Source organism: Sinohyriopsis cumingii, chromosome 1, assembly GCF_028554795.1.
Source record: "Sinohyriopsis cumingii isolate HCF-2022 chromosome 1, ASM2855479v2, whole genome shotgun sequence".
NCBI classification, from domain to species: Eukaryota; Metazoa; Mollusca; class Bivalvia; order Unionida; family Unionidae; genus Sinohyriopsis; species Sinohyriopsis cumingii.
Genome location: NC_142961.1, coordinates 26,028,679 through 26,048,834, shown reverse-complemented (window position 1 = coordinate 26,048,834; position 20,156 = coordinate 26,028,679). Strand labels below are relative to the sequence as shown.

Here is a 20,156-nt window from a genome sequence, read left to right as displayed (position 1 = left end):
CTATACAATTATCAATCAAGTGCGAATAATCGCTTCTTGGTGGAATTTCGAAGTTGCCAATAAACCGTATTTACTTTTAATGCGCAGAATTTCTGACCCAAACAGCGCCAAAATTTTACTACGAATTGTTTACATTTCCAAAAAAGGCGCCAATGTCCTTATATGGCACACAAACAAACGAGGCTGAGAAAAGAAGTAATCATTATTTGTAATAACATGGCGGACTATCTAAACGAAAATATCGGCTAAAAAAGGTAAACGAGATTTTACAACTTTTTCTACAATGATTTTCGTTATATTCGGTATTAAATAAGAGGACTACTCAATTTATTGGATTACATGCAAGGAATATGTTTGAAGTGTTATTATTAGTCTAAAAGAGCGCCGGGTGTGAATCACACCCGGCTTGCTCCATTAACACGTATATGCTCATGTTAGTACCCTGTCCACGAGGTACGAGTAAGGGTACTAATATTAGTACTAGCATAACTGTAGCAGCATCGTTTTATCTATATAACTGTAGCAGCGACTATCTATATAACTGTAGCAACTTCTTTCTGTCTATAGGACTATAGCAGCAGCTTTCTATCTATATAGCAGCGGCTTTCTACCTGTATGACTGACTGTAGCAGCGGCTTTCTATATGGCTGTAGCAGAGGCTTTCTATCCATATGATTGTAGCAGCGACTTGCTATCTATGGCTGCGAGAATAATCTTATAAATATAGCGGCATTCTATATGACTGTAACAGAGACTTTATATATAACAGTAGCAGAGGCTTTCTATCTAAATGACTGTAGCAGCTGCTTTCTATATATGACTGTAAGAGCATAATTCAATCCATATAACTGTAACAACATATTTTGATCTATAGTTCTAGCAATCACTTTCTGTCAATATAGCTCAAAATAGTATTTTGTTCCATTCTTTTCAGATTACCTCTTTCAACAACTAGAGCATTACGAAATGACCATTCCAAAGCTAGTCGACCATCAAGGAAATTTCCTAAGCTTCGATACCCGATATTCCAGTGTTGCAAAACATCATCGATTCAAGCGACTATCCGGTTGGAATGAAATTCCTAGGAAAGAGGAAGACCGAGAAATAATGTCCAATTCAGATATAGCTGAATACAGGATATTTTATAAATTTTCTGCTTTTGGAAAAGAGTTTCACTTTGACCTCAAATTAAATACAAAGCTGTTGTCGCGGAACTTTGTGGTGGAGTACAGATATGGGAATGAAGTGACAAAACGTTATAAGGACATTTCAAGATGTCATTACATCGGGTACAGTAATGAGCCTTACTTATCGACGGCTGCTATCAGCAACTGTTTTGGATTGGTAAGTCTGTATTGTTTATCTATCACTGGGTATCGTTTCTATCTCTGAGTATTCGTTTATCTATCTTTTTGGGTACTTGTTTATCTCATTGAGTAGCTGTTTATCTCTCTATGAGTATTTTCTATCTGTCTTTTAAGTATTTGTTTATTTAAGAGTATTTCTTATCTATCTTTGAGTATTTTCTATCTCTTTGGGCATTTTTTATTTAGATGCGTACCTAGGTAGTTCTAATTTCAACACAAATAGGTTAAAACTGAAAATCCCAAAAAATAAAATTAAATAAAACTAATTGAATGCTATTGGGTTTTTAATTGATCAATTTGTACTGTGGAAATTACGTTCCTTTAATATCCTTTTGTCAGCTTGTCGGACTTTGTTATTATATATGTCTCTGTCGATAGACCGTTCTTATGTTTTCATGTCTGCCTGTCTCCCCTACCCCACGTCTCTTCAATTTATAACAGCATATTTAGCTGGAAATATGAGATATTTGGTGATATCCACGCATTAAGTCAAATTATCCGCTGGTATTGGAGAGAAACAACTGTGCTTTTTATGATAATAATGTAGCGATAGGATATTCATGATAACATGTATACACTGTCCATAATAATTCATGATAACATGTATACACTGTCCAAAATAATTCATGATAGCATGTATACACTGTCCAAAATAATTCATGATAACATGTATATACTGTCCATGATAATTCATGATAAAATGTATGCAATGTCCAAAATATTGTCATGATAACATGTATACACTGTCCATAATAATTCATGATAACATGTATACACTGTCCAAAATAATTCATGATAGCATGCATACACTGTCCAAAATAATTCCTGATAACATGTATGCAATGTCCAAACTATTTTCATGATAACATGTATACACTGTCCATAATAATTCACGATAGCATGTATACACTGTCCAAAATAATTCATGATAACATGTATGCAATGCCCAAAATATTTTCATGATAACATGTATACACTGTCCAAAATAATTCGTGATTGTCATAAATACATTGCGTAAAGATTTCAGTAAAGCAGTGCGCCGAGTATCATCAATCTCTCTCTCTCTCTCTCTCTTCTATATATATATATATATATATATATATATATATATATATATATATATATATATATATATATATATATATATATATATATATATATATATATTTATAGTGTTGTTTTTATTTATATCTTGTACTTGACCTTTGTCCAAAATCAAGTTAATAGTATAACAGTGATATTTATATTTGTAAGTAACATAATACGTAGCTAATATTTCTCTATAAATACAGATTAAATATTCAGACCATTATCAAAAATAGTAGAAATGATTAAATGATTGTTTCTGTCTTAATATAGGATACCAGTATTTGGAAGTTACTAAACTTGTCAACAACTTTGAATGTTTTAGAAAGGAGACTGGCCTACATCCTGGCTCTTTTATTGTGTCTTGGCATTTTATATAAATTTTTTTACTTGAAAAATGACTCGTTCTTTCCATACCGTCAGAGGCAGAATCAGTCGTATTATTGTGTTCAGTTGTTTACTTGTGTGGATATATTTATTCAAATTATTATTCACTCGAATTACAAAGTGCTCAGTAATAGTCATGGACTAAAATATTAATTTGGAATTATACTGAATAATGACATTTTGGATTATAATATTGTGATATTTCAAAAGACTGTTAACACATCACCACATTCCAAGCCATTGGCACACTAGCACGTTCGAGACTACAGGCACATCAACAAATTCAATATTGGAATTATTTGGAATGCCACTGGAATTCAGCTTAAACTTCAAACATCTGGACTTGTAAAAGAACTTTTAGGACTATTATGGATCTAGTTCACAATACTGTAAGTTCTTTCTTAAGTTTTTACTTTGTATTCTAGTAATATAAATTATTTCTTGAAGTTTCCAAAACTGGTTGGTTCTAACTCTTTCTGTTACTTAGTTTAATACCATACAATTGTAAGAGAAAATTCGAGGCATTTTTCAGGATCTGAATTTCTCTAAAATATTTCAAAACCTTTAAAATTTAAATTCACTTTGTTTCGGAATTTTCTTAGTCCCAGGTATTATTTCACATATATGAGAAATCTGTAGTGCTACCAACAAGCTTTCACAATATCATCTAAAGTGGAGAACTGTATTTAAATCCTCATCATAAAGGGTTACAATCTTTGAAAAAAAATGAATTGCAGAAAGAAGAAAGTGAAATTCAGTAAGTGATGAAAATACAGATGCAGAAAGAAAGAAAAAAAGATGAAAGGGAAATGTACTTTAGACTAAAAAAATACAGAACGGGCGAATGGTGGATCCCAAACTTTACACACAAGTTCAGTTTTTGATGTTATATAATTATATTAGGTTAGTACCCACCTTTGAAAGAATAAGAAGTAGATAAATATTTTTATCCTTCTGAAAATAATGCTGAAGTTTAAAATGGCCACGACAGCATTGGACTCAATTATTACAAAGTGTATTTACTGGCAATGCTCGTAAAGTATTCACTTCCTTTACTGTCAGGACAACAAGGTGCTGATTACAAAAATGTATCGTGAATGGTTGAGTTGGTACCTGACGCATATCGACATAGGTTCAGGAACTGTATAATAATTTTTTAAGAATATTTATTACAAAAAAAAAACTCCAGACAGACTCATATCAAATTTGCAAGAGAAAAAGAACAATTAGTTGATAGGTGGTGCGCAGTCTAGAAGGTCGGTGAAGACTACAATAACCTCAGACAACTAATATTATCTGAAGAATTCAATATCTGCATCCATAGTGGTGAGTAAAACGTGGAACTGTTAGAAAATGCTGTCTGTATGGTTGACTATATATTCCTTGACTCACGAAGTTTCTTGTGCCAATAAGTCTTCCACTCAGCATGTTTTTGGTATAAAAAAGTCTCAGTCTCATACGAGGACTTCAAAATCTTAGTCTGGCACACCATTTAGGAATAAAGTTTCTGATAAGACTGATCAGAAATCCTTATCTCTTCCTACGTGCACCTATTGCAAGTAGAAAGGGCGCGTTATTCCTACAGATTAGAAAAAAAGCAGTATATTAAAGACAGACCTAGTCCAAATGCTCTTATTTCTACGAGGTAAGAGTCACGGTTATGTAACGAAAGTAACATATATGTTGAGGCAAAGAAGCCCCATTCTGGTTTTATTATATTAATAAGCATTCAAAAGGTTCTTCATCACTTATTGTTGATTCATCCGAGTCTATCCCGATTAAAATTTTACTGGAAACATGAGCTTCTAATAATCTTTTATCATCAGGTACTTTGCCCTTTTCTGAGAAGATTTCCTCTACTGAAAGTGGTCTTATTCAGGCTTTGTTAATGTTCCTTTCCATTGCGTAAATGTGTCATTCGACTTAGGATCCGGACCCATGATAGTCGGACAGTGACGTCTTTATCGAATCATTTAATACTAGTCTTCACCTAGATGGAGATATCATAAGGTTGTGGTTAATCCACTTGTAGCTGATTAGACTTATCTAGATGAGACAGTCGATCCTATCTAAAAGGAAATCTCTGATTTATATCCAGCTTCTGCAGTTACTAGAACTGTAACAAAAAAGGCTGTTGAGAAGGATGATGATCAGGAAATTATTCCTTTAGCTGGCACAATTTTTACTCAGCTTTTAGATGAGGTCAACTGTTCTCCTTGTGTGGATCAATCAAGAGATATTGACAGTGATCCTCTTTTTACTCCTCGTTCTCTTTATTCTAATCAGTGTGGATTTAATCCTTTTGAACATGCAGATCAACACATTCAATATTGAAATTTATTTGGAATACCACTGAAATTCAATTGGAACTTCGTACATTTGGACTTTAGATAAAACAGTTAGGACTTTTTGGATTTAATGCACAATACTGTATGTCCTTTTAAAATATTCACTTTGTCGGTAATTTACTTTTGAGTACGCATTTGTTTTCACAGCTCGGAGTATTTTCCACGGCGGAAGAAGACTACTTTGTGGAGCCGTTGTGGAATCACACAAATGACGTAAACCAGGGTGGCCACCCACACATCGTATACAAACGTTCTTCGCTCAAGCTTCCCAAAGGGTTATCTCACTGCGGAGTCTTAGGTAATACTAACAACAACAGAACATAATTTTAATCTATATTTTAAACAAAAAATTGGTTATTTGTCCAGTGCTTTAGCAAATGACCTCCGTAATTTCATCAGAATCTTCTTCTAGTATTAAACGGTCAGAAGAACACCTAGCATCAGATTTTCTAAACAACTTCAATTCTTAATATCTAAGTTGTACGTTTAATAATGTCACATTAATATCTGAAGGGAAAAAAGCTCAAGAAGAAATGACCAACTTACTGACTAGTAAATGATCCTTGCATCTTTCATTTGTGGACAATGATGGATTTCATTTCTCACTATGTAACGCATGAAGGTTTCCTGAACTACGAAAGTCCTTACTATGTGACACATAAAAATGTCCTGTACTACGGAATTCCTTACTATGTAACACGTAAAGATTTCCTGAACTCTACGGAATTAATTACTATGCAACACATAAAGATTTCCTCGACCCTACAGAAATCCTTACTACATAATACATAAAGATTTCCTGAACTCTACTGAATTCCTTACTACGTAATACATAAAGATTTCCTGAACTCTATGGAATTAAGTACTATGTAACACAAAGATTTCCTCGACTCTACTGAAATCCTTACTACGTAATACATAAAGATTTCCTGAACTCTAGGGATACTTTGCTATGGCCAGTCTTGAGAAAACGTGTGTGTGTGTGTGTGTGTGTGTGTGTGTGTGAGAGAGAGAGAGAGAGAGAGAGAGAGAGAGAGAGAGAGAGAGAGAGAGAGACTGTAAACTTGCTTTGAGATATAAATTTAATCAGATAGATAGATAAATAGATAGATAGACAGACAGACAGACAGACAGACAGATAGATAGATAGATAGATAGATAGATAGATAGATAGATAGATATGGTACGCACGTACGTGTACGTTCTTATTTCTGATCAACAGACATGCACAATGACGTGGAAAATCCCTGGTTTTTACCTACATCACCCTGGTTCAATAGATACAATTCCAAGTTAGATACGACGGGTACGAAGAGAGGTAATCCCGACATCATTTTCAAGCTGAGACCATTGAAAACTTTCGACAAACCAAACGAATCCGAACTTCCCCAACGGCAAGAGGGAAGAAGGAGGCGCGAGGTTATGGTGGAGTTAGCGGAGAGAAACGTGGAGACGATGGTGGTAGTAGATCAGAAAATGGTGGAGTTCCATAAATCACACGAGCTTCTGAAACCCTACATCCTCACTATTATGAATATTGTAAGATCAAGAATCATGTCACATCATTTAAGGTTACAAATTGCGAGTTGTAACTACGATAAATAACGCAAGATATGACAACGAGGGAGTTGCCACCATAAGAAACGATTTCATTTTAAAAAATATAGTCCGCATATTTCGTGGGTATTGTGAGATAAATGACTCATTTTTCTGTGATCATCATGCATAATGTGAAATTTAAAAAGAAAATATTGTTTTAATAAGTTAAGAATAATTATTTGCGGATTGCATGTTAAACGTTACGATGCTCTCCTTATCAGTTAAGGTCGTAGGAGCTCTTTTAATCATTCAAACTTTAAATTAGAAAAGAAGAAGGAAAAAAAAAAGATTAATTAGTCTTTCCAAATATTCTCAGTGATAAACATGCAGCATAGTAAATGAGTCCGTTTCATCGATTAGCATTGATGTATTCAAGGTGAAAAATTAATTACGTAGAACCTGGAAGTTGATGAATCCAACTAAAGACCTATATGATTAATGAAAATGTATTTTGAAAACCTAAATAAAATTTAGATCTCTTGTGAGATAGTTACATAATGATACAGAAACAATTGTGAATCAGGATCTACCACAGGGGAAAAAGCGAAATTTTACGATCTATTTATGTATTTAATAGCTATGTCAATTCTTTACTCTTTTCGACTAGGTCAACATTTTATATTAATATCCTCTTATAAGTTTATGTTCGAATTTGTTCTAATTTCCTTTTCCCTTCACAAGGTTGCCAAACTTTACCGTGACCCGAGTATTGGAAATCCTATTAACATCGTGGTCTCCAAACTTGTGATACTGACTGGAGAACAGGTAAGTGACGGTGGTGAGAATGGAGGGGCCTATAGTTTTTATCTCAAGATAGAACATGACAAAAAAAAGTAAAATACGCTTTATGACATACCTACAACTTAATATAACACCAATCAGTTGTTTTTCCGTCAATCTGATATGAACATCTTTATAAGATTAAGATGTAACGAGAATGTGCTTCGTTTCCCAACTGAGGATGTTGCCAGACTCGCGACGAAAAGAGTGTGGATTCGAATCCTGCCACATAATAAACACTTACTCCAATTACCTCGGCAATATATAACCTGTATATGAAGTTGTGCCGTAAAACACCAAAGCAAACCAAATTATCAACACGAGTGAACATTAAGACTAAAAAGAGACAATCATTCAGATAATTATGACATTCTGAATTAAGAAATATATATATATATATATATATATATATATATATATATATATATATATATATATATATATATATATATATATATATATATATATATATATATATATATATATATATATATATATATATTCAATATGATGGCATAAGGCTACATCATGATTTGTCCCCGTAATTAGCCTCAGGTACACCTATGGACACTTTTAACATCACATTTTCTGTTTGCCTCTAGACAGGCACCCATAACATAGCATATGGGATAATAGTAACATATTCCCAACATTGTCACTGGTAGCGTTAAAAGGCATAAAAACTACCTATCATTCGTCAAGTGAAGAGACAGTTATTTTCAACTCTTCGTTGTCTGCGTCTAAGTGAAACCTCCCATAAGATGCATTTAAGCGTAAAATTTGCAATTTGCAATATAACATACAGCCACATATATCAATATCACCGACAACCACGTATATCCATAAAATTATCCAAACACGTATATCCATAAAATTATCCAGACACGTATATCCATAAAATTATCCAAACACGTATATCCATAAAATTATCCAAACACGTATATCCATAAAATTATCCAAATCAAACGAGTGCTCAAATTATTGACAGTGACCCAGAAGAAATGAACTTTGATTAGTTTTAAATTGATATTTCCTGTTAATAAATACACAATCTATATAGTGCCTTCATCGTGAAATAAGTACTACCGTTAGTTAGTATTTAATACCAAAGGACCGAACATGAAGCTCTGTATTTCGTGAGATCCATCTATATACAGCACCGATATAACATACCAGTTCTAAATGATACAACGGTCTCTTCTTCCAATTAAGTGCTTGGTCTATACAAAGGCATAGTCGCACTGTGGTGAAGTATGTACATATGTGAAGGAAGGCTCTTAGTACAAGTTAAAAACAGGATAAAATAACCCACGATGTACATGCTAAGACGTGGGACATGCAGCGCCGATGTGGACCTTAAAGGTATGAACGGAAGGCTGTCGCTGGCAAAGACGTATGCCTGTGGGAAAGAAGTAGTTCTTATATGCGTCCACGGAACAGTAGGGTACCCTATATATGTTGGCATGGCTTCTGGTTGATGTTATTACGTGGATGAAGTGCCCTGTCTTTGGTATTTCAACCAGTTTGTTAATGATTCGGTACATCATGATGACAGTGTTCTTTTGACGTCGGGTTCTCAAGTCTTCTCACTGAAGGTCCTTCAGCAAAGTTGTGACGCTACTGGTTCGTCGGTAGTCACTGTGACAAAATCTTGCTGCCCGCTCTTGGACTAGATCTAGTTTGGCTGCATTTGTTTTGAATTGTGTGTCACGTACTGTGGAGGTGTGGGCGTACGAGCGTCTTGTATCAGCAAGCATTGATGTGCTTAGGGCAGGATGACATGTTTCTTTGTAGAAAAGACGTCGTCTGATTGGCTTTTCTGGTTAAGGCGTCTTTGTGAGAGTTCCAAGATAATTTGCTGTCCAAGATGACACCAAGATACTTGGCTCTGTTGGTCTCGTTCAAGATTTGTTCTTACTCGATCTATAAGAATTGTGTCGTTACAGGACCGCTCCGGTGGCCTAGTGATTAAAACGTCCGCATCGGATGGGGGAGGTTGCAGGTTCGAACCCCGGCCGAGTCATTCCAAAGACTTATTTAAAAAATGGTACAAACAGCTGTCTCGCTAGGCGCTCAACATTATGATGTTAATGTTAGGACTGGGCTGCCTGGAGTCAGGATATTGTGACTGGGTGGAAACATCATGCTACATGTCTGCGGCATGATGCACCAGTGCTAGACATCACTGTGAACCGCCACACTGCAGACATTGTAACGATGTGACTGAAAACGTGTTAAAGCTACGTTAAATATCCAAATATCACACACACACACACACACACACACACACACACACACACACACATGTATCGTTACACTTCTTCAAAAATAATACTGCGAGTTTGTGTTAGACTGTACTACTGGTATAATCAACTGCACTTCAACTACAATGTTCTTTCTAATTTCATAACTGTCAACTCCAGACAAATCTTACAATCAGCCACCACGCAGACCGATCATTGGATAGTTTTTGTAAGTGGCAAAACCGACTCAACCAATCAGGAGATCCCACACATGATAACGCAGTTCTAATTACAAGGTACTTTTAATATTAAGGGTATCAAATTTCAAATTCGAGAGAAGAAAAAAACCCGAGAAACTTCTCAAATTGTTGTTGGTAAAAAAAAAATCATGCTAAAGTTATAAAATGTCTAATAAGATAAGAATTAACCACTCGAAGAAACTGATTTTATTAAAACAAATGCGGACTTTGAAATCGTACATAATATGATTCAATTTGTGTCTTTATTATTATTATTATTATTATTATTATATATATATATATATATATATATATATATATATATATATATATATATATATATATATATATATATATATATATATATATATATATTATGAACTGAGAGAGAACATACTAACATAATAGTAGATTAATAAGTTATTTATTTTATTGATGGTTTTGTTCTGTACGGGTTATACTTTCATGTAATACAATCAAGCGACTTTATAAATTTATAAAATATTGTACCCTCTGCGCTGGCGAAGTAAACTTTAAGCTTTCTCTTTCAAGATGAATTAGTATACAGGACTAAACATTACAAGTATTACATTTGTAGGTATGACATCTGCACATACAAGAACACACCATGTGGAACTTTGGGTAAGTAATATAACGATCAGCAGAAAATAACTCTATCTTTTATGTTCTATTGCTTTGATGAATTCTCAAATATAGATCGCATTTGTCACAAGGAATCATAAAAGACCTGAAGCGTTGTCATAATTTTAAAGTGTGCATATATAAATAAAACAGTATTGGTAGCTGCGGTGCCTCTATTTATTTAGAGTGACGAACGCCAAGATCAGTATGCTGCGGGATCTAACCTTGACCAGACCAGCTCTGGTCGGCTTACCGTGGTGTGTCCCTGGGCAAAGCACTTTACTCCAGTTGCCCCCCTGATTGTATAGTCTCTTGTGTGCTGATTTTGACGTTAAACATAAAACAATTTGTTAGTCAATCAGTCAGTCTCATTCATATTAAAAGTTGTTTAAGACTCCCTAAGTTTTATCATTTCAAGAATATGCGGTGTGTTGAAGAGCCCATTAATACGGGTGATCGTGAGATATTTACAGAGAACTCGTCTAGGGTGCCATTTTATTAATTAACGCCTGTGCATATTTGTTGGCCGCCCATTCATGTCGGCTGAGTCATAGGGCACTCATAAATGTCGCCGAAATAGTTACTAAATTGTGCATTCTTAAAATGCTTTTATCATCCGGTAACGATACATAGAACAATGAAAAAGGCAGCATATTTATTGAATTCTGAAATTTTCATAACATGCGGGGGAAAACACGGAGTGGAAAAGATAAAGTCTGCGGATTTATATCATTTTATTTCTTGGTAATTCTTATTTGTATCTACATTTTTAAGAAATATGATGTCAGAATTCATATGTCAAAAGGAATGTAAGTGAAAAGGAAAATATTATCGCTTATATCCAACATAAGAAAGACATCTTTTAAAGGACGGCAAAATCTAGTCACGATGATGTTGATATTGACGACAGCATTTAGTAACGGAACTGCTAGTGATATTGTGCAAAAAATAATAAGTGAAAAGAAAGAAAGATAAAGCTGAGAGTTGCTAGGAAACAAATCTTCACGCACGTCTAAAACATTATGGACACGTCATTTAAAGGATGGAGACATTTGGTAACGATTTGGTGACAAATAAGTACGGTGACAATTAGCAATGATAATGACAATATTTGATTTTCGGTTTCAGATATTGTCCTAATTTTATGAGACATCAATTTGATTCAGTCAGATTGCTTGATACAAGACGGAATATATAGTCCAGACCAGTTAGTTCTGTCAGCGAAATCTAGTCCTGCACTGTAATCAAAAGACATTAAAATCACATTCACGTGGAGAACGTGATATGCAAGACATTGTAAAGAATGAAAACGTCATAAAATTATGATATATTTATCATATGGGTGTGGCGTAATTAGTTAAACAAGGAGGTGGGTGGTGGTGGCGGGGTCATTCTTTCCTCTCTTATTCCTCATACTGATTTCCGTCCCCATCGGGTTTTGTGCACCAAGTAAGCCGTTACAAAGAAAGAGAAACAAGAAATATCTACGATATAAAGAGAACCAATTATTTTTTTTGCAAGTTTCCAACATGATAAACTTATAGGGTGGAAATATTTAGCAACAATGTTGGGACATTTTGAGCACGGTGGCGACATTTAGTTATATGTCTCAGGACCTGAACAAGGCGAAATTTAGTAATGTTCTAGGACCCGAACATGACATGTATTAGTAAGTCCCAAGACCCGAACATGGCGATATTTAAGGGCCGGTGACAAATAATTACAGGCTAGATTTAAGAACGTATCGTATGGTTAAATTATTAAGATGAGACTCAATATTTGATGAGACAGTCTGTAAATATTAAATAGTATTAAACGGCATAATGACAAACTAAAAACTTCAAAAGTAAATCCAAGAAGGAAAACAGAGCAAACAGTTATATTTAAATATGGAACAAAATGCATTGATATATACAACCCAAGTAGCGTAAGACGGATGATCACTCTATCTCTCATGAACATAATTCTCTGACAGGTCTCGCCCCCGTGGCAGGCATGTGCGAGGAAGAAAGAAGCTGTAGTATCAACGAGGACATCGGATTAGCGTCCGCCTTCACCATAGCTCATGAAATCGGACACAAGTGGGTATATAGGTCAGGTTATCTCAAAGGTTGTTTTTTTTTTTTTTTCGGCCGCTCTGCATCTGAGTGTTCATTCTCTATTATTTACTGCAATATGTCATTGTCAAAGGTACGCTGAAATCGAAAATAATATGTTTATTGTCACAAAAACAACATTAGACATATCGTTGGCTGATATGATCTGAAAGCCACTGCCTAGTATAAATACAAAAAAGAATTGTTCCTGTATCTTCATTTTTAATGGGAAAAAGTACTAAATTACCTATTAGAGTATCATGCTGCATATGATTCACGTTGTATAATGAGTTATGTTTGTTTTCATGTTCACTGCTTGTTTTCTTCCTGGAAAACAATTTCATATGCGAGCCTTTAGTAACGTTGATATGAATGTTTTGAATCTTGTATCTTGTGCAGGTATATACATGTCACGATGCTTGTATTTTTCCATACTTACTTAATTTTACCTACCCACCCATGTTTTTATTTTGTCCGTACTTGCCGCTGGACTTTCACACGGAATATTTAATGCCATCTTTATGCTGTGTTCATTTTCAGTTTTGCCATGCAGCATGACGGAGCTGGAAACTTGTGCGGCACTCCGGGGTATGAGCCAGCACGCATCATGGCCGCCCGCCTGACCAAGGAGTCAGATCCTTTTCTCTGGTCAAACTGTAGCAGGCAGTATATCACTGACTTTCTGGAGTATGTTGTTTTAGTATATCACTTACTTTCTAGAGATGTTGTATTAGTATATCACTGACTTTCTGGAGTAGGTTGTTTTAGTTTTGTGTCCATGTTTAGATTTTCTGGTAGTTAGGTTTAGTGGCTTAAGATTTGGTCATTCGACCGTCATGTACAATTATATCTGCTTCTCCAGAAGTTATCAACAGTAAAATTTCACATATGGCATCCTGGAGTGCGTATACAGATGATGCCGATTCGCCGTGAAGTATCGCCGTTAGTAAAGAAAAAATATGAAGTGACCTCCTCTAGAAAACGTCACGAATGAAGCCGATCAGTCATTAAGTAATGCCACCGTTACTAAAAGTAGCAAAAACATGAACTGATTTCTCAAAACAGAATTTTACGATATTTTACGGAAAAAGATGGCGACAATAGAAGGCTTTTTCTTTAGTGTGCAAATTCTGCTGATCTGACATAAAATATGACCACACTTACCACAAGGAGAAAAACGGTAACACAAACTTGTCTCAAAGACCGCTCGACAGAATTTGACGTAATTTAAGAAAAATTATTATTTTTGAGGTTTTTTTTAATGAATACAAATGATGACAATCGACTGTTAAATAAAACCGCCGTTACTTAAAAAAATAAATAAAAAAATTTAAACATCTTCAGTGAAGAAAAGCTCAACGGAATTCGGTGATTAATTTGAAAGAAAACTTGCTAACATGAAATGTTTTAAATTTTATAAAACATATGCCCATATACTGTAAACACATGACTGATGCTACTATCAACGGAAAAACTATTGAATACTTTCTTCTACAACACCACTCAACATAATTTGATGAAAAAGATCTGGGCATATAGATAGAGACGGCACTTTGTAAAAATGGGGCCGATCCGAAATTAAAGATGGCTGATATTACTACAAACAGGAACACATTTAAACGACGTCTAAAACACCCATTTTGACTTAAGAAATATGGTATTTGGAGGACGAAGCTCATATAATTGATTCCGATTCGACATCAAATATGATTTATTAAAAATAGAAGAAAAATTAAGAGACTTTTTACAAACCGCTGGAGAGAATTCGAACAAATTTGTCAGAAAGTTTGCCGCCATTTAGGCCTTTCAAAGTTGTACTAAATAATGCCGGCCCGTCAAATACAGGAGCCGTTGTTACTAAGCGTAGTCGAACTTCTCAAAAGCCTTTAATGAAACACCCCTCCAGAATTTTACCAAACTTGATAGAAAGCGTCATAGCTCAAAGGTCTTTCGAGTATTTACACAAATTTTCCAATTCACCGTAGACTATAGCCAACGATACTAAAACTAGATAAACATTGTGATGTTTTTCTTAAATAAACTGCTGAGGAGAAATTTACCAACTTTGCTGGATATCATATTGGCATTCAGGCCTTTTCTTGTTAGAGAAAGGATGCTGATTTCCATTAACTTTAGATGAAGGTACAAAAACTTTAGAAATATTGAATAAGATATTTTTCGTAACATGTACAATCATCAGCATTACCATAGATTTCTACTGAGAGAATCCTTCTGGCCCATACTTATTGGCCAGCTGCATTTCTGGCCCATACTTATTGGCCAGCTGCATTCGACAACTATACAGACGTGAGCGAGGCGAGGGATATCAGACCTCCTTAGGCTTAGTTTTATGTAGTCTTAACGGGTACAGGTCGTTTCGAAACATTGATGTATCGTACCCAGTATTTCTATACATGCTTTTTCATTATCCGTTAACATTAGTTGAATGTTTACAATTATGCATTTTTATTGTTAAAATGGAAAAGAACTCCACCATTTTAAAATGGATCTCAAAATAAAAGTGTGTATAAATAAGTGCTATAGTGTATACATTTACAAGAATAAGAATATACACTTTCTTTTAACCTAGGGTAGAATTGACGGTTCTTATAAATTTAACATTAATATAATTTCTGGATCACTAAATTCTGGTCATCCAGGTCAGATTAGATTAAACTGCTGAAATAGTCTTGCCTTGACCTGATGAAATAGTCTTGCCTTGACCTGCTGAAATAGTCTTGCCTTGACCTGCTGAAATAGTCTTGCCTTGACCTGATGAAATAGTCTTGCCTTGACCTGCACAGGGCATAGAATCGAGGACCGGACTGTATCAAACCAGATTAATCTCAATTCGAGGTCATCATGGCAAGACAAGACTAGACAAGACTACTCAAAATCAGACGAAGACATCAGTGTTAAACAAAAGAAAATTCGAACCAGGTTTTAAATGGACGTTCTTTCCTCGATCACGTGATTCTTACCAAAGAGTAGAACAAAATTGTAATTGATATGGAGGAGTTAAGTGGAGCAGACCAGTCAATTATCTTACTTTGATGTTTCGTGCTGTTTCAGATCTGGAAAGGGCGGTTGTTTGGACAATCGCCCTTTATACGAGGAGGAAAGTCCTGATGCTATAGAGGATATGCCAGGCACAGACAGCAGTGTCGAGGAACAGTGCCAACTGCAGTTCAAGAATACTTCCTATCCTTGTAGATCAGAGGTATTGAAATACTGTATGCTTATAGTAGTTTTTATGAAATTGAAAAATGCATGCTATTATGAAATGGGGTTATAGGTTTACCGTCACACTTGTTGCTACAAGTAAAAGGCCTATATAGATTATGCAAGAAATTAAGTTAATAGATAGGGTTTTGCACAACCATATAAAATCTGGAAGTATTCAGTATTTACTTAGATATAACTGTCACGTGACAGTCTGGGTTGAGTATTTTCAACAAGTTAGAAAAGCTTTTGCACCTAAAATGAACGAAAATGAGAATACTGACCGCATACTGATCGCATAGGTCTAGACGCCCCATCATGTGAAATTCCTTCATATAAAGCTGTAACCAAGTTTAACTTTCAATTTGTATATACATTCGAATTGTTTTTGGAAGCAAGTTTTTCATACTTTTTGAGAGGCGATGGGCAGCAATTTCATTTTCTGCGAAGAGAATGCTAAATGGTGTTAAGTTTAATTTTCTACTGCAGGAACGCTAAATGCTGTTCCGTTTCGTTTTCTGATAAAGGAACGCTAAATAGTGTTCAGGTTAGTTTTCTGTTAGGGGAACGCTAAATTGTGTTTCCTTTTGTTTTCTGCTAAGGGAAATCTAAATGGTATTCGGTTTCATTTTCTGCAAATTGGTACTGCAAGGGACATTTTCTCATTAATTGCGGTATAATCGCAATCTCTACGTTTCCGTCGAAGAAATAAAAACCTTGTCATATATTTTCATCTGTTTAATCATAATATTTATGTTAAGATCACCAAATAATGCACTGGTGTACTTCTGTTTACGAAGACAAATTTATATGTCAATTCAGGAAGTGTGTAGCGAATTGTGGTGTACAAATAGCGAGGGTCAATGCGTGACGAACAGCATCCCTGTGGCAGAAGGTACCACATGTAGAAACGGTTCCCTCATAGGGGTATGTCGTTTAATTTGAAACTTAAGTGTGTTCATTTAAGCTTTAGGTTTTTTATCGCAGTTTCTTGCAATTGGCATATGTTAATGTATAGACTGTTTGGATTATTTCATACCGCATCTTTAATTTTGCGATTCATTAAAAAGTCGAAGACTATAAACATGTCGTTGTCATATATCGATGCGTAATAATAAAAACCATTTTACATTTTAATTTTTTCACATTTCGATGGTATATGATGGATATTCAAAGTCAACATAACTAGAACGTAAGAAATAAAATATTTTTGTTCATATTTTGAAAGTAAATGAGTTATTTTGATACAGTGATCCATTTCCATTATTACAGCAAACGTCTTTTATCATTGAGCTGCTCTTGTGCAACATATTGACGTAATCATAATCTTCGTTGTTTACCAGGTTTTGCATTCATTATATAGTTTTAATTATTAATCGAGACTAATATGTCATCTCCCCCTCCTTGCCAGAAATGCTACAGACGTTCATGTGTCCCATTCAATTTCCATGCCTTGATTGTTCACGGTGAGTGGGGAGTATGGTCTAGTTGGTCTGAGTGTACCAGAACGTGTGGCGGAGGTGTAGAATATCAGGAACGGATATGTGACAGTCCCCAGTAAGTACTACAATTTAGAAAACCTGCGAATGTATCCCATTTTTTGATTGGTCGACCAAAGAAATTTGCGGCAGTAAAATGTAGGGGTGGCGCTCTAGAGACATTGCGTACTTCTGACAGAGTGACAGATTAAGGTAACGTTGTATTTGCAACTTGCCCATTGGAGATAATATTGGCATACCTCTATGCTGAGTTCATGTACTGTGACTGAAAGTTCTTTATAAATTGTTCTTGTATAAAATGTATATGATCTTAGTACACAACGAACCAAAATGTCTGCTCCCATGTGTTCGAAAAATCAGTCTGAACTAGTCCAAAGTACGAAAATGTATGTCGCCACCTTAAAACAAATATAAAAATTTGCAAAATCGGTTTTTTCTTTTTCTTATCAACATGTATGAGTTTGTGCACCAAATGGTAGATTAACATTCATGTTATGTATGAGAATAAGTTAATTATGCCTATTTTGTTCTTGCTTATAAAATATACATTGTGACAGTATTGTGTGTGAAATGACATTCATTATGGGGATATTAGAAGTCAAGAAACACATAAGTTAAATCAACTTCAATATAAAACTGTTGCATTACATGAGAGATAAACTGTTTCTTTTTCATTAAATTGTATTAAAATGAAGGAAAATAGGATGCCAACGCAGATTATCTCTCATTCATATTCTGGTGTTATAAGAATTAGCAGACTTGTTACATTTTGACCGTGAACTGGATATGTTCCATCCCTGTTCACACTGTAAATTTATTAGCTACAATTCAAGAATAATTATAATGGTTTCATTATTAAAATATTAATAATTTTTATAATAATTTCATGTTCCTGTATTTTAGCGCAACATTGCTTGCTATGTTGAGAAAATGCAATTCGGATTTTTAAACAGCTCAAATTCCATCAAGGAGGGTGGTGATGATGGTGTTGGTAGTGGTGCTATTAATGAACACCTTCATGTGGAAAAACTACGTGAGAATTATTCAGAAGAACTGTTTAGATGCTTACGACTTAAATATTTCAGCTATACCACCAAAATTAAATCATACAATAATAATACATATGTAGTTTTATGGGGGTATTCTGCAGATACAGGTGTAAAGTGTAAGGTGAAGTTGTTTGCATTGGCAACATGCACAGTGGAGAGTATATTGGTATACGTGTATGCTACTTTGGTGTACTGTGGCTGAAATTGTTTTCCACGTTGTGCTTATGTAAATTATACATGATCTAAGCACATTGCTGACTTAAATGGCTGTTTCCATGTGCTAGAAAAACCAATCTTAACTACCCCAAACTACACTAACTTTAGAAGTTATTTAAAAAGGGAAAACGAATTTGCCACAGAAGGCACTACCAGCTTCGCAAAGTGCAATGAATCATTTTCAAAACATGCAAACAGCAAAAAGGTCATCTGCTTGTTTTACGCCTTACCCCTGAAGTCCAGGAAGTCAAAATGACCAAGCGAAGCTAGCCGTTTTTTTATAGGAGCACTTTTGAATTAAAGCCAAGCTATATACTATGCATCCCAGTTACCAAAGTAAAGGGAATTAAAAGTTATTTTTACAAGACCTAATACATTCAAGGCCTTTATAAAACAGGCAGGAAAACCAGTGAGGAAAAGCGGGGAAATTATTTTTCTTTAAAACTTAAACCCTTTGGAGAGTACATGACTGTAGAGCAGCAATAGGATAAAGTATCAGAGATTTTGGACCATTAAAACACCATGACTCTCCCTCTTAAGTTGTGACATTACAGTAATAGTAGTTCATTTTCTGCTTGTTATCTTTCAAAACTATTTTCTAAAATGCTTTTGAACGGATATATTATTCATGTGTATGAAGCTTTGAGCTCATTGATGGTTTAACCTAGGGAAATATCTGATTTGTCCTCTCCGCGTGCGAGCGACAATACAACTGTTTGCTACAAAGAAACAGACAATACACCATATATATGTATTCAGATCTACAATAAAACCACCATCCTGCATACTCACATTCAAAGCTGTTCTTCCCTAATAGCCTAGGGAAATAAACGTTTTGATCGAAAGCGTAAGAACCGCACATAACAAATAGCAAGGAGATAAAGAAAATCACATAATCAAATCAAAGAGTAAACCGTTCATAACATAGAAACAAATCGTACTGCTGGTGCTCAAAAGTCGTAATTTGTCCGCAGTGGAAAAGAGTGAACGTTTCATAGAACACAGGCATAACCGAACTTGAATAAAGCAGTTGATAATAAAACACTCACTGAAAAAAGTTAAATGTAAAATAAGGATGGAACAAGATCGTTACTTCGGCCGGTAGCAGTTTCGCACAAACGTTTTTTGCCTGATCCCTGTCCCTCGTGTGAAAAAGTTGATTTAGTCTGATAGGTTAAGGGCAAAGTTCGTTTTGTCTAATATGATGTGGAACAAACATTCGTTTAGTCTTATAGGGTGGGGGTCACATTTTGTTTTGTATTATAGGGCGGGGGACAAAGTTTGTTTTGTCGAATAGGGTGGAGGTCAAAAATCGTGTTGTCCAATTCAGTGGAGGACAAGGCTCATTTTGTCTGATAGGGTATGGGGACAAAGTTCGTGTTG

The 20,156-nt window shown here is 35.0% G+C and overlaps 1 protein-coding gene across 1 annotated transcript in view; it reads left to right on the top strand.

Annotated features, from left to right (window-relative positions):
• LOC149806572 (A disintegrin and metalloproteinase with thrombospondin motifs 6-like) overlaps positions 1-20,156 on the top strand; it is a 59,410-nt gene that overhangs the window by 721 nt on the left and 38,533 nt on the right. The window contains exons 2-11 of the mRNA XM_089951387.1: positions 935-1,344; positions 5,336-5,486; positions 6,411-6,727; positions 7,469-7,552; positions 9,991-10,106; positions 10,648-10,691; positions 12,667-12,772; positions 13,328-13,474; positions 15,860-16,007; positions 17,421-17,566. Coding sequence (XP_089807513.1) covers positions 935-1,344; positions 5,336-5,486; positions 6,411-6,727; positions 7,469-7,552; positions 9,991-10,106; positions 10,648-10,691; positions 12,667-12,772; positions 13,328-13,474; positions 15,860-16,007; positions 17,421-17,566 — 1,669 coding nt within the window. The remainder of the gene's footprint in view (positions 1-934; positions 1,345-5,335; positions 5,487-6,410; positions 6,728-7,468; positions 7,553-9,990; positions 10,107-10,647; positions 10,692-12,666; positions 12,773-13,327; positions 13,475-15,859; positions 16,008-17,420; positions 17,567-20,156) is intronic.